The 15353-nt window shown below is 38.8% G+C and overlaps 1 protein-coding gene across 2 annotated transcripts in view; it reads right to left on the bottom strand.

The window, feature by feature from the left end:
- Positions 1 to 15353, bottom strand: part of CDYL2 (chromodomain Y like 2) — a 59587-nt gene that overhangs the window by 29965 nt on the left and 14269 nt on the right. Inside the window, exon 1 of one of the 2 annotated variants that reach the window (XM_023934548.2) lies at positions 2754 to 3119. The exons of the other annotated variant lie outside the window; for it this stretch is intronic. Coding sequence (XP_023790316.1) covers positions 2754 to 2801 — 48 coding nt within the window. The 5' untranslated portion in view covers positions 2802 to 3119. Of the gene's footprint in view, positions 1 to 2753; positions 3120 to 15353 lie in introns of those variants that run through there. 2 annotated transcript variants of the gene reach the window in all.

Raw genomic sequence — 15353 nt, 5'->3', positions numbered from 1 at the left:
AAAATATAAGTTCCTGGGAAATAAAATAATGGCAATGGAGAATATGATAACCAGTTAAACACATCATGAAGGGAGAATAAAAGTATTTATGAAATTGGGTCAAATTTAATAAATAGTTTCTGAAAAAAGCTTCAGAAAGCAATTATGTTTGGGAAAGACTAACCATTTCATTACAGCATTTTCAGAACAAAACTATCAATGTTCAAATTTAACTAACTAAAAAAAAGACTAAAAAATTGATGACAAAATGTTTTGTTTCTGGTCAACCCTCTTTTCAGTTTATTGTTTTGTTGGGGAGATAAGGTAAAAAAAAAGTGGCTTAATTCAAAATTAGTTTGTTTTCCTTGATTTTTTTTAGTTCAGCCTTAATACCCACTGGCTTGACTAATGATGCATAAAAAGTCTGAGTAGATATTTTCCTGTCCTCATTACTGCCTCATTGTTCACTGAATGCATCTGAGGGTAACATTGAATATACTTGACCTCTCAACATGGTCCTTTTCTATCACAGGGTTTTAAGATCTTCAGTAATATTTATCCCCTTTAGAGTGCCACTGGGAAGTGCTTCAGTGGAGGCATAAATATCAGGGTTTTAGCCACACCTGCTACTGTCTGTCTCATTTTCCTTCTATCCACAGTCCACAGTAACAACAAACATCACTACTTTGTTTTTTTTAATGATGTGTATTTGTTTTAACAGGTACTATGCAGAATAATAATCTTTCTGTATTTACTTAAGGTTGCACAAATCATATCAGTCTTCTTAATGAGAAATAATTCTGTGACAGCTAGTGATTAATAGAAATAATACTTTAAATCCTCCCCTAGAATAAGCAATACACGTCTCTGAGAATATGCAGAAAATATCTAGGGCTTCAGTGCCTGATTTTCCATTTCCCCCTCCGCTCTGTCTTTAATCAGAACTGAGTAACATATTCCTGAAAGTGACCCTGGTAGTTACAGTTGTCAAATCCATAATTTCACTATATTTACTTTGGTAAACTAAGGAGTTGATTTTAATAAAAATGCAATAAGTACAAACAAATTTTGTAGAGGTATCACAGTTAAAGATTGCTAGAAATGTCAAGTACCATTGCTTCCCTGGATTCTCTCTCTCCCTGCTCCTGCTGGCTAATTCTGGATGAACTGAGGTTCTGATATGTTACCATGTAAATACTTTTCAAGAGAACAAATAGAATAAGAACATGGCATCTGTGCAAATGCATTTGCAACACACTTTTTAACTTCCAAGTAGCCTTAAACCTAGCTCTATACACAGCTGCACAAACTAGGATGAAAGTCATAAATAAAAAGCATTTAAAAATATATCTGCATTCTATACTTCATGTGAAATAAAAAAAATATATTAGTGAATTAAAGTAAAAATATCTGGAGCTTCATAAACCTGAGTGTTTTGCTTATATATGCAGAGTAGAACCCTACCACCCTTCCTTCACATTGTTTGCTTATCAAAAAAATTAAAACTAGGCTAAGTTAGAAAAGGATAATTCCTATGGAATCATTTCTACAGCTCTAACTATACAGTCAAAAGCACTGCATACTCATCTCACTTCACAGCTCTGAAGAGCATAAATAAAAACCCTTGTGCTTCCAGAAAACACCTTCTGGGAGATGAGTATACTTCTAGAAAGGTTTGGAAGGTTGCATATCTATTTTGTAATTTCCAAAATAAATACATGTAATCTCCTCTTCTTGCCATGCACATCCATGTAAGCAATTTAAACTGTAATCAGCGGTGTTCAGATGGTCTCTGTTAGGGAACCCTTCAGAGCTCACATCACAGCAACTGCATGACAGACACTAGAAAAACTGCCTTTCATTACTATGATTACAGGACTTTTACTGGTTTATGTGGGTTTTTTTTTTTCATTGGAGGTCTTTGTCCCATGTTGTGCCTGAGGGTGTTGGAAGGGTATTTGAAGAAAGTGCCAAGGAAGGAAAGGCAGTAAGATTTCCAAGAGAGATAAAGCCCATCTGATTAAACGTTTGTCTTTTAAAAATTCAGTATTGCCCTAACTTCCCCCTTTTTGTTACCTTTGCTTTGAGAAATACTGTATCTCATTAGTAGTAAATCTTTTGCCTTCTTGTCTTTGTAACTTATTGCTTTTCTTGTATTTGTATTTGATTTTACAAAATCTGGTAATTGGAGCATTTGTTCCAGATGTACAAAAAATATGGCAACATACCTTCTGAAGCAGCCAGTATTCATGGTAGAAAAATAACAGTGTTATTGGGACAATAACAGGCTGTTGGGACTCCCTTCAGAATCTGACCCTCAGAGGAGGTCCAGCTATGAAATCCCCTCACTACTAAATTTGTGATGTTACCTGGACGGGCAAAATGAAAGTGAAAGGCTAGATAGTCTTAAAAATGAAAGGGAAGCCACTCCTCATCAGAATTACTCTTAGGCAAAACATCAAAGACATCTTCCCAGGAAAACCATTGAACACCACATTAATCTCAAAAGACACTGCTTTTTATTCAGTTCCTTTTTTTTTTTTTTTTTTTCTTTTTAAGCATATGGGGGTTTTATTTTCTGTTTTCCCATTTTATTAGAATCAGAAGAGATCTTAAACTTAGAAGGGAATTCCAGGAACTTCTGCATTTTCACTGGGAAAAGCCTATCAGCCTGGTAAGGAAAGCACTGGTATGGAAACCACTGCATTGGGTGTACGTGCCCTTCAACACAGACATGGGAAGACTCACAACAGAACAAATAAATGCTTAGTTACCTTCCCTGAGCATTTGTGTTCCTTCTGGCAGAGGGAGTTTCCCTTCATTAGCAGCGGAGATCCAATGAAGCCCTGGCTGAAGGCCTGAAGCAACCACAGCTTCCATGAACACTCTTATCTTCAGTGACCTTATGACAGTTTTCTGGGAAATCCCACCTTTCTGTGAAATTCAGTTTCACTGAAAATGAAATTCTGGTCTGGTCTCTGTTGTTCTTTTCTGACTCTCTTCAAACCTGTCCTAGTGCTGCATCTCCAGTCCCACACTGGGCCCCTGGTTCCCCCTTGGTTCTATCCGTTCCTGCTGCTCACTCTACCAGCAGGACCCATTTTCATAACACTGTCCTCTCGGTTTCCAAAACATTTTTCCTGGTCAGAAATTAAGAGTGCTCAAATCCCTCAGTTTGTTAAAGCCACTTCCCTCTCCCATTATAAATTTAAGGATGTAATCTACATCACTTTCATTTCTTATGATATTGAAGTGTATGTGTATAAGCTACACCTGTGGGAGAAGGTTCATAATCATTGTGGGTTTTACAGCAAACAGGAATAAGAATGTACACAAGAATCTCACACTAGAGGGAGGATGCTTTTACAAACTGATACTGTCCCCTAGAACAGGAAACTTGACACATGACACAGGGATCAGAAAGAGACTTTTCGGTCAACTGTGTAGTCCCTGTCATTGTAGGCAATTACATCATACAAACCCTTTAATATTGGACATGCTGGTGATACAGAACATATTTCTGTCAGCCTTATTGCTTATAGGTTGCACAGCAAACAGCTGCTCCTTCCTAAATGCATTCATTTTCTTAAAAATGTTTTAGGCTTTCATTTGGAAAGCAACAGAGTTTTCAAAGTTGCAAGAAAAATGCATGAAAAAATAAAGACCCTTTATAGCAGCAGGTTAAGGTAATCTTGAGAATATTCTTTATATGGAGGAAGAACAAGAGTTTTTCCTTTGCAATCCATGAGTGTCATCCATGTAATCAAAAACTGTTATGCAATATGGGGGAGATTTCTTTCGATCTGTTCCTCCATAAATGGTTTAAATCCATTTGACTTGCAGACATTAATCATCACATACAATATAGGTGGAAATCCAAAGAACGTGGGGGGTTCTGTTTAATTTAAAACACAGTGACACATTTATCTATTCTTTGTTTTCTTTTGTGCAATAAATCAGTTTTTTACTGTATTTCAGTGGTAATAGTTGAAAAGAAAGCAAGAAGCAGGACATTCCAAATTCTTGGTGTCCTTTATGCTAAAAAGTGGTCAGTTCTGAACACACCCACAACAAACTTGCTGGCACAACTGATTTCTGCCAAATTCAGTGGGATTCTCCAGTTTTCTACTATCTGAGAGTGTGTGTGTATGTGAAATGTGTGCGTTTATCAGCAAAAAAGTGTTTGGCACAACCTAGGATTTATGGTTCTGATTCTGCCTATGCTTCCTTTACAGTACTGCAAATCAGCAGTTATTTCCTATTTACTTACATCCAAGTAAAATCTAAGAAAGAATCCCTGGGATTTAAACCATCAAGTTTTTAGTTTTTTATTTTAAATCAAGTTTATAGGAATAGGAGTACTACTTGAAGAGACTTCTAAGGAAATCTGTGTTTATATGAACAGATCACTGTTCTCTCAGTAGGACTGCCTGGAATTTGTTAAAAATACTCATGTTTCCAAATGGATTTTGAAATGTGTAAGTAATACTTAAAAAATAAAAATATGACTATCACTAAAAGTAGTCTTCAACATTAAAGCAACTCCAGAAATGCAAGAAGCAATTATTAATTTACATGAAAATTTTACCTGAAATCATTAGAAAAAGATTAATGTTGTTTCCTTTTATATTCACTGGCAGTTTTTTATCCTCTACTCTACTGTCTTGTTCAGTTATGGCTTTTTTTGGTGTTTTTTTACAGTTCACACAGTATTTTTCTTCACCATATGGGCTTCATTCAGATTCAACTCAAGGCCAGGACTTCAGTTCAACACTTTTACATCCATCCCAAAGCTTAGTCAGAAGTGAAGATTCCACATTAAAAAAATACAAAGGTTTAGCTATAATACAGTATAAACAAATATTTGAACTGCTTGCTGTACTACCACTCAGTGAGTCATTGCTTTCCAAATGCTACTGGTACGACTGTCATAAAACAAACCACATGTTCTTGTGGGGTAGGTAGAAAAATATTTTCTTAGCCCTTTTACAGCAGAGTGGTAAACTTGAGCACAGAGATGTGAAAACCTCAGTTTTGGGGAGCCCTGTGTCACTAGATGTGTCTACAGGCACCGAAGATTTGGGATTTCTGACATTGAGAGGCTTTACCAGCTGAAGAGGGAGGTTTGCTGGCTCTGAAAAGGTGACATGGCAAAGAGAAGATGAGGGACAAGAGGGGGCTACAAGGGGACACCGGTCAGTGTGTGGCCATTGTATTAAAAGGCTCAAAGTGGATTTTGCACTGATATCTAAGGTGGGATAATGCAATAGTTTTGCAGGTATTTTCAAGGATTGAAATGACAGCTTGGTAAAAATGAAGGCTCTGGGTTGGAAAACAAGATAAAGGGACAATGAGATGTAGTTAGTCCAGGATCTAGGATATGAAACAGTGGTTTTTGTGTAAAGAATCTCCAGTGGCAGTATGTGTTTCACAGTTCTTGTACACATGGAGATATAACTGTTTTTTAAATTATTCTCATGGCTTAGAAATTATATTCTCCAATTTAGTACTTCCACTAAAACCACCCTCTGCTCCTCCTCCCCCTCCAACTGGAGGCACAAAAGGCAAAGACCATGGATTGAGATATGAACAATTTACTGGAAACAGCAGTGAGATAAGAAAAATTTACAGTAAAAGCAACAAGAGGAATAAGAAAATAAATAATTCACACAGAAAAACTCCCTGTAAGTAAACAATACCGGACAGCTCCCTCTACCACATTTTCTTAACCGGAAGAAACCCCTTATCCCTGGAAGAGAATCCCTTTCTGTGCCCCTAGCAATGATGTGAGGTGGTGTAGAACAACATCAGGGTACTAGCCATGCCCCTCCTGGCTACCACAAAAATTAACCCTGTCCTGGCCAGAACTAGGACAACAGTAATACATACCTGACAGAAACGAAAATCAAAAATAATCCCCAGATGACAGGTCTGAATGTGATGGAGGACAGTAATCTCTCCCCATTGTTGACACAGAAGGGAGGAAAAATGCAGAACCCTGTCCGACTTATAAGAGTGATTGGACAGGGGTAAGGTGACATGAGAAAGATAAATTATATATCAACTTTATATTTTTTGTCCAGACTAGAATAGGGGGCAACTGGTTTGGAACATCCATATAGCAAAAGTAGTAACAGTCAAATTTGTGAATAATACCATGCAGGGATAGGTTTTAAAGGGAAGTGGCTAAAAATAGATGACTTTGTACAATACAAAAGGCTGAGGGGTGATCCTTTGAGTGAAAAGCTGAAGTAGCAGTTTGTAAAGTAGTGGAATAATAAGAGAAGAAAACTCATGAAACACAAAGGTTTCTTTCAGAATTCAGTAGAATTCTTCATTTTCTTGGTTACACAAATGAAGTTAATGTGGTGGCAGAATACAGGAAAGAGCCAAAAAGAAAGGTAGAGCAGAAAAAGGAATAAAGAAACATGCTTTAGGCAACTATAATGGCATGACAGGAGCACAGGATATTACAACTAAGTATCCAGGATACCACAGCAACATCACAGAAAAATGGCACAGAAAATTTCAAAAATTATCTGTGAAGGAGTAATTGTCAAAAAGGAAGAAGAATACATCATTATCCCCTCAGAAATAGCATTCAGATGAGCAGGGTCAGTAAGCCAAGTTCTGGCCTCAATTATTGCATTGGTTTTCACTGCAGATTTAATTTGTGTTTGAGATTTGAATTCTGCCCAGTGTAAAACCAACTTTCTACTGGTGCTTGGAAGGAACAAACCATCTTATGCATAGCAGTAAAGGCAGTTATGAAAGTGGTCAATGTTCATCAGACAGATGCATCTTAAACCATCTGAGAGCACAGCTAATGAGAAATCTGCATTTAAAATATGGGCACAGTGCTCTAATCATGGAGATGCAGGGTGTGAAAGCATATCCACTGATCTAACAGAAGTGTGCTTTGGAGCAATCAGCTGGGCTCTGAGGAGCCTGTTTGCTTCCAGGGTGGGTAAAAGGCACTGCCACATCTGGGCTTGTCCCAGTGTCTGCAGTGAGTCAGGCTGAACACACCACACTGCACGGCACAGACACTGCCCTGAAACCCCTCTAGCAAAGCAATCCCCAGCAGCTGCCATCACAGCCACTGCTGCTGCTGCTGAGGCAACTACAGGTTACCCTCTTTGGCAACGGATGGGCACCTTGATTCCTTGATCTCAGCAAGTCCTCTGTCAGCCCTGGTAATTCACTCAAGCCAAGGATTTGTTAATTGATGAGTCCTGAGTTCTTTCAGGTCATCATGATTCTTGATGATGAGGTTTCAGCCAAGTGTTGGTAGTACTTCCAGCCAGGCAGTACTTCCAGTTATAGGGGTTGCTCTAGACTGGAATCCACGACTCCTTTCAGGGAGGTCCTAAGGAACAACACTTGGGTTTCTCAAGGTACAGACCTCGCCATCCTGCTCCAAATGCCTGCCAGATCCCTCCAAGGGTTCCTGTGGAGGCACGTGCACATCTCCATGCTGCAGCTACCTTCTGCTTCTGTTCACAATGGTATAGACCCATCAAGCATCAGGGTGAGACTGGAGCTCTGATGAAGCTGAGGAACCATTTAGAAATGCCTATGCTCGAAGCAGTATTGAATATGTAAGCAGTGAATATATTACTGAGGAAATTTTCCATGTATTTGTTAGTCAGATTCCTAACTTGGCGGTTGTGTGAATACCTCAGCTGCTCCTGGATGCATTTGCAGCAGTGATGTGGCAAAGGGCTTTGTTCCATGTCCCTCTGTAGAACAGGGCAATTACAGAATTATATTTTTATAAATGTAGGTTTTTCTGAGATTTATACCCTACATTTGTCTCACTGGGACTGGGCTAGTGCATGCTCTTTCCGTGGCACTATGCCAGTCACAAACTGGAGCTGGGGAAGGCTGCAGCTGTCTGCTTGTTATTAAATGAGGTTTAGTGCAGAGACCAGTGCACATTGGTGCTCCAACACCCAAACTGTTTTCCAGATACTTCATGAATGGAAGCTTAAATTCCCACTTTAGTATAACAAAACTCTGAGTCACATTTAATACTGAGATCCCACTTGCAAATGATTTATGAGTTTACAAAAAGGACTTTTAACTTCTAGGACTCTTATGAATTGGATAGCTAATTAATCTGATTCTAGTGAGTCAATAATAATCTTCTGCTGTCATGCCTAGCACAAACCATACATGTGGTCAAATACTGGGACAGATGTCCAGAGAGGCTGTGGAATATCCACCCTTACAGATATTGAGAACTTGACTGAGCAAGACCCTGAGTAACCTAATTAAGTTGGTGCTGCCTTAAGCAAGGAATTGGATCAGATGATCTCCAAAAGTCCCTTCCAATCTACATTATTCTATGATTCTGTAATACATTTTGCCTAAAATATTTACTAATTATTTACTAATTATTTATCAATTCTTTTCCACTTAGAAAAGCATCTCCATTTGGAAAACTGAGTTCTGTGCAATCTGTGGAAGTCTGTGTGTGAATTGATTCAATTAATCTGAGTTTAGAGTCACCAGGCAGCTGGAAGAGAGCTTCCCATGAGCAGCTTTGAACTTCCAACTTTCTTTGACTTGGTACCATCAGGGTTTGTTGGCCTTCAGTAATACAGCAAGAGCCATCCACTCTTTGAGATGTACAAAGGAAAGACGGGTTGGAAGACCAAGTTCAGCTGCTCATGAGGTTAAAAATAGTTTATTAGTCATTAAATGGATGTTTTTTTAATACTGAGATGCATTGTGAAGTCATTTGTCAGTGTCTTTTCAGTGTTTAAATGAACATTCAGTATTCATGGTATAAGCAGAACAAGGAATGTGCTAAGCTGGGCTGTGAACATATAACATGCTCCATGGCAACAGCTGTATATTTGCTCTTCATTCAATACGATGGAACTAAAGACAAGGATATGAGGGAAAAGTTGCCAAACCTTTACCACGAAACTAAGAGGAAATATGCTAAGCAAAATATACTTGTGTTTCCTGTACCTATCCTGGAGGTTTGTGCTGAGGTGGTAATAGAATGTTCTGCAGGATAGGATGCTTAGATGGGGCTTCAAGGTCAGAGTTACCATCTCAACTGTTCTTTTTGCTTTTATGTGGCTCATCCAGAAAGAACACCCACTCTGTGAAATAATTTCAGACCTGGTGTTGAAAATGGGAAAGGTGCATTGAAATAACTTGTATGTAAAGCAGTGTACAAAATAAAAATTTTGGTGAAGCAGATCTGTTTTGAAGTGTAGTGAAACATAAAAAATGGGAAAAATACCCAAAATTAACTTGTGCTGTATAGGTGCATTTTGTACTGGCGCTCACTGCTTGCATCTCACAGTTTGGGAGCAGAATATGCAGTATAATGGCCTGACAAGACCAAAAGATTCCTGGCATACTTGGGAGGGGTAAGAAACTAACAAGATGAATGTGGGAAAAAGACTACAGCTGGATTATATGGCTCTGGAATAACATATGCAATTTCTGATCACACTTCAACTGTTGTTTCTCTCCAAAGAGCAGCTGTGTACAAAGGCATACATAGAAAGAATATTGCAGAAATAAACAATAACACCCACAATGGAGAGGTGCTATATTCTTAGTAGCTCAGCAGAAATACTGATAAATATTGGGAAAAGTTTTGCTTTTATTATGCTTATAATATATTTTATGTGCTTATATGCTGTAGTCCAATGGAGGAACGTAAACCTCACCCTTCTGGAATGTCTTTAGGGCTAATAACTAATGTAAGGTATCTAGAATAACTAATCATGCCTTCTAGATAATAAGAAGTATCTCATGTTTTGAAGATTTCAACATGATGTGCACATGTTTAATTTTTTTAATTTCAGTTCCAAGGAAACAAGAAACTTTTGTGGTCATGCAAGAAGGATTTAAACAAACCAAGTTTGTTTTTAGATAATCAGAGGATTTCCCTAGAGAGTATATATTTCCCCAATTACCACTCTGAAATCTTATTTTCATAGTTACAAAACACCATGTAAACCTATCCTACTACATGGATACTAATGATCATTACTGCTATTTAGCAGCATTGCAGGCAGAGCTTGGAGTGAGTTCTTTCCTTTAATATGTAGCGTGCCATAACGTTTGACTTGTTCTTGAAATGAAATGCTCAGAATATGTTAATCACAAAATCTAGTACAGAGTGTCTGTCAGAAAAGTGCTAATGATTGCCTGGTGTGCCCCAAAGACAGAGATGTTAGTTTTGCTCTGCAAAAATTCAGTGTTATTCTGGAAAAGACCTTGCCCGTGGCTGCTGAATGTCACATGGACTGTGCAGTACAAGGCACAGCACAGGCAGCACCGTATGCTCCAGGATCTTTACTGTTCTTGCCTTGCTGATTCCATTAATGCAACAATCATAGTTAGTGCAGGTTTTAAAAGGCAAGTTTGCACCTGCGAATTACTTCTGGAAGGAATCGCAGATATTTCAGACATGGGTAAGGATAAATACTGGTTAGATGACACGGGGGAAAAATGGATGGAATTGTCTCAGTTTCTCTCTCAATGGCTGGAAGGAGTCTTCCAAAGGTGACAGTAAGAGAGAAAAAAGTGTCTGAATCACCCGTACATCTCTTACATTTTGCTGGAAATGTTCCTTACTTAGATGAGCACTGTGAGGTGTTTATTAAATTATTCTGATGGCCATAGAATATCAAATAATTTTTATTCAAGATAATCTTAATGTCTGAAATCTTTCTGCTTTCAGTTGTTTGGTGATGTACTTTCTCATTTTTTAAACTCTTCATAATTCCATATGTATCAAAATGGACAGCTCTGTCCAAGTTAATCAATAAGCCACTTCAATTTTTTGTAAAGGTCAGAAGTCCAATTTATCTTCAATAGAAAAAATCTATTTGGCCTCAATTATTTTTAAAATAGTATTTTAAAAACTATGATTAAAAATTAGATATTTAAGGAACAAAAATATTTTTCAGGCTCTCTTTACCACATAATCTGCATTTTATGATTTCGGTTTGTCTCAGTTTCAAGACAAATTTCAGGAGAAAAAGCCCTGAAAAAGCATTTTCTCTAAGGAGAGAAGGGCTTCAATAACTCCCTTTTCTTCCGTCAATAAGAGAACTAGATAGCAGGGGGTGAAAGTGAAAAAAAAACCCTGTTTATTAAAAGAAACTAAAATTGAATAAATGCTGGATATTGAGATTGTTAATCTCAAAATCCCCAGACACCCAGTCCCAGCCTTCTCCTGGCCACAGGTGCTTTCCCTCGGTGCAGCCCCGGGCACGGCCGGCAGGGGCGCTACTGGCTCCTGGCCGGGCAGGGGTGCGATGATTCCTCCAAGCCTGCAGGGGGCGCTGTGCCATGAGCCTTTCTCCACACGGTAATGGGCGGGCTGGATGGAGAAGGGCTTTCCTTTATGAACACACTGGGCAACTGATCCTGGTGCCCCCTTGGGAGAGTGAAAGGAGCTGTAGCAGGAAACCTCAGGAGCAGCAAGCAGGAATGGCATGGCAGGCTCACCTGGGCCAGCAAGCAAGAGGCAGCAGAAGCTCTACAGCTGTAGCTGGACCGTGGGACCTCCCAAACAGCTCCAGAGTAGCACAAACCCTGGAGCAGCTGTCGAGGCATGGTGGGACTGGGCAGAGGCAGCCTGGATCTCAAACACAGCAGAGAGAGACTCCCTGGGATTTCTCACCGCTGCTGGCTGGTCTCTGGGTTCTGGCTGTGTGGAGGGTGGGGGCAGCGCCTGGAAACTTTTGGAAAAGAGGATGTTCCTGGGCCTGGCGGGCACACACTGGCTCTGGGCTTCCCAACTGCAGAGCAGCAGAAGAAGCCAAGTTGGCAAGCTCAGTCACAACGCTGAAGCAAAAAACCCCAAAAGAAGCAGGCAAAACGCACAGAAACAACAGGATGGATGCCTGGTCAGAGACACTGGCAGCGTGTATTGAATGGAACTTGCTGAAAGGAAGGGCTGTCTCTCACCCTGCCCCAAACTCCCAAACCCCAGCTTGGCTCCCAAACTATGATAAGAAGAGGATACAGGCTGGGGCGGGAACTCTGGGCATGAACAAACAGATAAAAAGCCCCAAAAATTATATGGGCTAATAAACCATCCCCAAGACATGGTTCTTTCCCTTTTCTACGCCCATCTAGTCACAGACTCATAAGTCAGCAACATTAATTATGTAAGTAATTGTGGGCATTGTTCAATGAAGGGCATCCAGTGATAATCTAAATATACTGTGTGTATAGTGAGAAAAATGTGTAATCCTGAAGAATTAGTCTGAAATCACTTGTTATTTGAAACAGCATAAAGTACTGGAAGTTTATGCTCCATTAGAGCGATCTGCACTTTATTCACACACTAGAACTCATTCTCCAACAGTTGGTCACCATGCCTTTCTTCAAACTATAGATTTTTAACCACCGTTTAAAATAAAAAGCTAATAATATCCTGTTCATCAAATGGTCTAAAAAAATGGTGAGACAGACTCTGCACATATGAGTTTGAGGTTTCGAGCATTTTAGGTGTTCAGTGTATAGTATAATCTAATATGAAAACAACAAAACATTAAAATAATAGCAACCTTCTGGACTAAATGATATATGATATGACAAAATTTTCTCCAGTGTCACCAAAGTTTTCCTTTTTTGACAAATGTTTATTCTATGGCTATAAACCTTTGGGGATATAGCATCTTGATAACACTAAAAACCAAAGAAATATAGATTAAAACTCAAATACAGATCTAAAGTAAGTTTTTCATACCAGGCCACCAAAGAACTCCCAGAGCCACTCTGTTAAGAGGAACCCATGTTCTTTTTCAGTATGAGGGCCTGGACTTGCTTATTTGTATGTCATGACATTACTTACAGGCTCAGAGTTACAGATTTAAATGCCAAAAGGGACAATTATACCCACTGAACCCATTCTGGCTTGCACAGGAATGTTCTTCATCTGTGTTCTGCATGAGGTCCCAAATTCTGATTTACTTAAACCACATTATTACAAAGTCATCATTTCTTAATTTGAAGTGATTCACAGAAAGTACACCATTGCTGGTAGTGAATCAAAGTCCCATAAATAGAATGCTATAACCTTAATCTTAAAAAGTGTGTCTCAACTCTGATTTTGAAGGGTAAACTTCCAGCCACTGGCACTTTTTATATCTCTTAGTTAATTTAATTTTCCAAACATTAAATCCTGCAAAATGGTTTGCAACATACTGAACAGATGGTCTCCGTGTTTCTTTACATTCTGCAAAATTTGGGAGCTAATGTGATGGCTCTGTCTATAATTTTGTAGCTGCTTTTAGAGTAATATTCTGAAACCTCACCCTAAATGTTAGGGTTCATCACTTGTGTTTAAAGTTCAAATTAATTATTGATCAAATTCATTATTTATCATTATTTTGTATATTATTGGTAGAGAGCACTTTTATGAAGTGTGGGACTATAATAATTGCATTAACCAGATCACAATATAAGGAACTTCTTTTCTTAGTTTTATTGCTTAGAAAAACAATGGACCTCCTCTTAAAAAGGCACAACTCTGACTAACAAAAATGGAAAAATTAAATGCAAGGAAGATGTGCTCAGTGCTGTGCCCCAGTTTTATTTCTGGTATGCAAAAAGTTTATTCCTTATTGTCTTAAATCTGTACCCATGTGCTCAGTCACATGGCCAAAGAGACGTTTTCACTGTGCTGTACTGGATCACTGCAAACAACTATATAATTACCCACATCTGTCTACAAACTGCTTTACATCTGCATAGATCTGTACTCTGCTGGAAACAGGACAACAACAGCCTTGTTCATTTGCAAAAAGTTCAAATACTAAATATGTATTTGAATTAATTTAGAGTCATGATACTACATAACTGCAAAAGCTTAAAAAGAAGTTGTCTAAGAAAGATGCATATCTATAAAAAATTAACAATTTACCTTAAATTATTTTTTTTTAGTGTTTGGGCTTTTAAAAACTCTATGCCATTCATTCAAAAAGACCAATTAAATAAATCAAAACAGAACACTCTAAGAGTATTATGAAAGCAGACACAAAAAACATTAATAAAGTGTAAGGAGTTAAAAAATTCCAGTTAGTGTCTCATATATTTTTTTACCATAGCAAAGTACATTCACATTTTTAATCCAAAGAGTAAGTGTCTTTTAGATATATGTGCCCAAAAATAAGAAAGGGGTTCATTTTGCTGACCTGACAGACCATTTACTAGGCACAAGTGATTCACCATCAGCTGCATTTGGGAAATGAAGATGTAACAGCATTTTCTTCTCAATCTCAAACTGACTAAATAGTTTGCTGAGCCTGTTGGGGTATGTAAAAGAGTTGCTGTCACTTTAGAGCAGACAGTGAACCAAAATTACATGATTTTCTCAAATGAAATTCATGACTAGTGAATCAATTTCCACTGAAATAGCCCAGTTCTGCATCATCAGGGAACTCCACGGGGTAAATTCAGTGAGTATTTGCATTAGTGGCACATGAGCTCCTTGGTTCAGGGCAGCCAAGTGTGAGGGAGACAGAGGGTGTACATCAGTGACACTTTCCGGTCCTGGCAGCATTTTTGTTGTCTACATGACATTCAAAAATACACCCTGAGCTTGGTTTTGAGGCCAAGTTCTCTGCAGAGTCAGCTGTGGACAGCCTGTCTTATTCTCCAGGCATTCCTGTGCATGAGGTGGTAGAGAGAGGCAGTGGGATGCCAGAGAGCTGGAAATGGGCAGGGGCACAGCAGGGCTGCCAGGGGACTTCCCAAAAACAAGGGTAGCAACAGCCAGGGAAATATCACTGTCAGCACAAAGGGAAGGGATGGGAAGAGCAATGGAGCACAGTTGAGTGGCAAGGAAGTTCCTTATAGAGCCTTCAGAATAGAACAAGTGGTTTGGGATTAGGAATGATCTTGAAATGGCTGTGTGTATTGCCCAAATTGTACATCCCCGCTGGTGAAGTGACTGCCTTATCCATATGCCACATGGGAGATTTACTGCTTGTCTGAGCTACACTCACACAGAAATGAGCAGCACAGGTCTACCATAAGATGCAGCAATCCTGTTGTATTTTAGGATGCCATCCTTTTCCTTCAAGAGAGACACAACCTTTTGCTCGAGGAGCATTCTGGAAAATCGTGAATATTTTCACTTAAGGGCCAAACCCTTAGGTATCTTTTGGTTTTAGATACCCAAAGACATTTTCAATGGCATGTTGGACATTTCCCTAATCATCAGTATCAAAAGCTGCAGATTTTGTATTAGTAGAAGTCACAACCTTACACCACAGGCAGATTCTGATAAATTATTCAAGCAGTGCTATACTTGTAGCTGTACACAACCAAAACTCTACTTAGTTGGTTGAAGTTCTGTTTTTTAAGTGACTTTTGTAAAA

This window comes from Cyanistes caeruleus, chromosome 12 (assembly GCF_971803275.1).
Source record: "Cyanistes caeruleus chromosome 12, bCyaCae1.hap1.1, whole genome shotgun sequence".
NCBI lineage: Eukaryota > Metazoa > Chordata > Aves > Passeriformes > Paridae > Cyanistes > Cyanistes caeruleus.
Note: the sequence above shows the minus strand (reverse complement) of the source record. Positions and strands in the feature narration are given on the sequence as shown.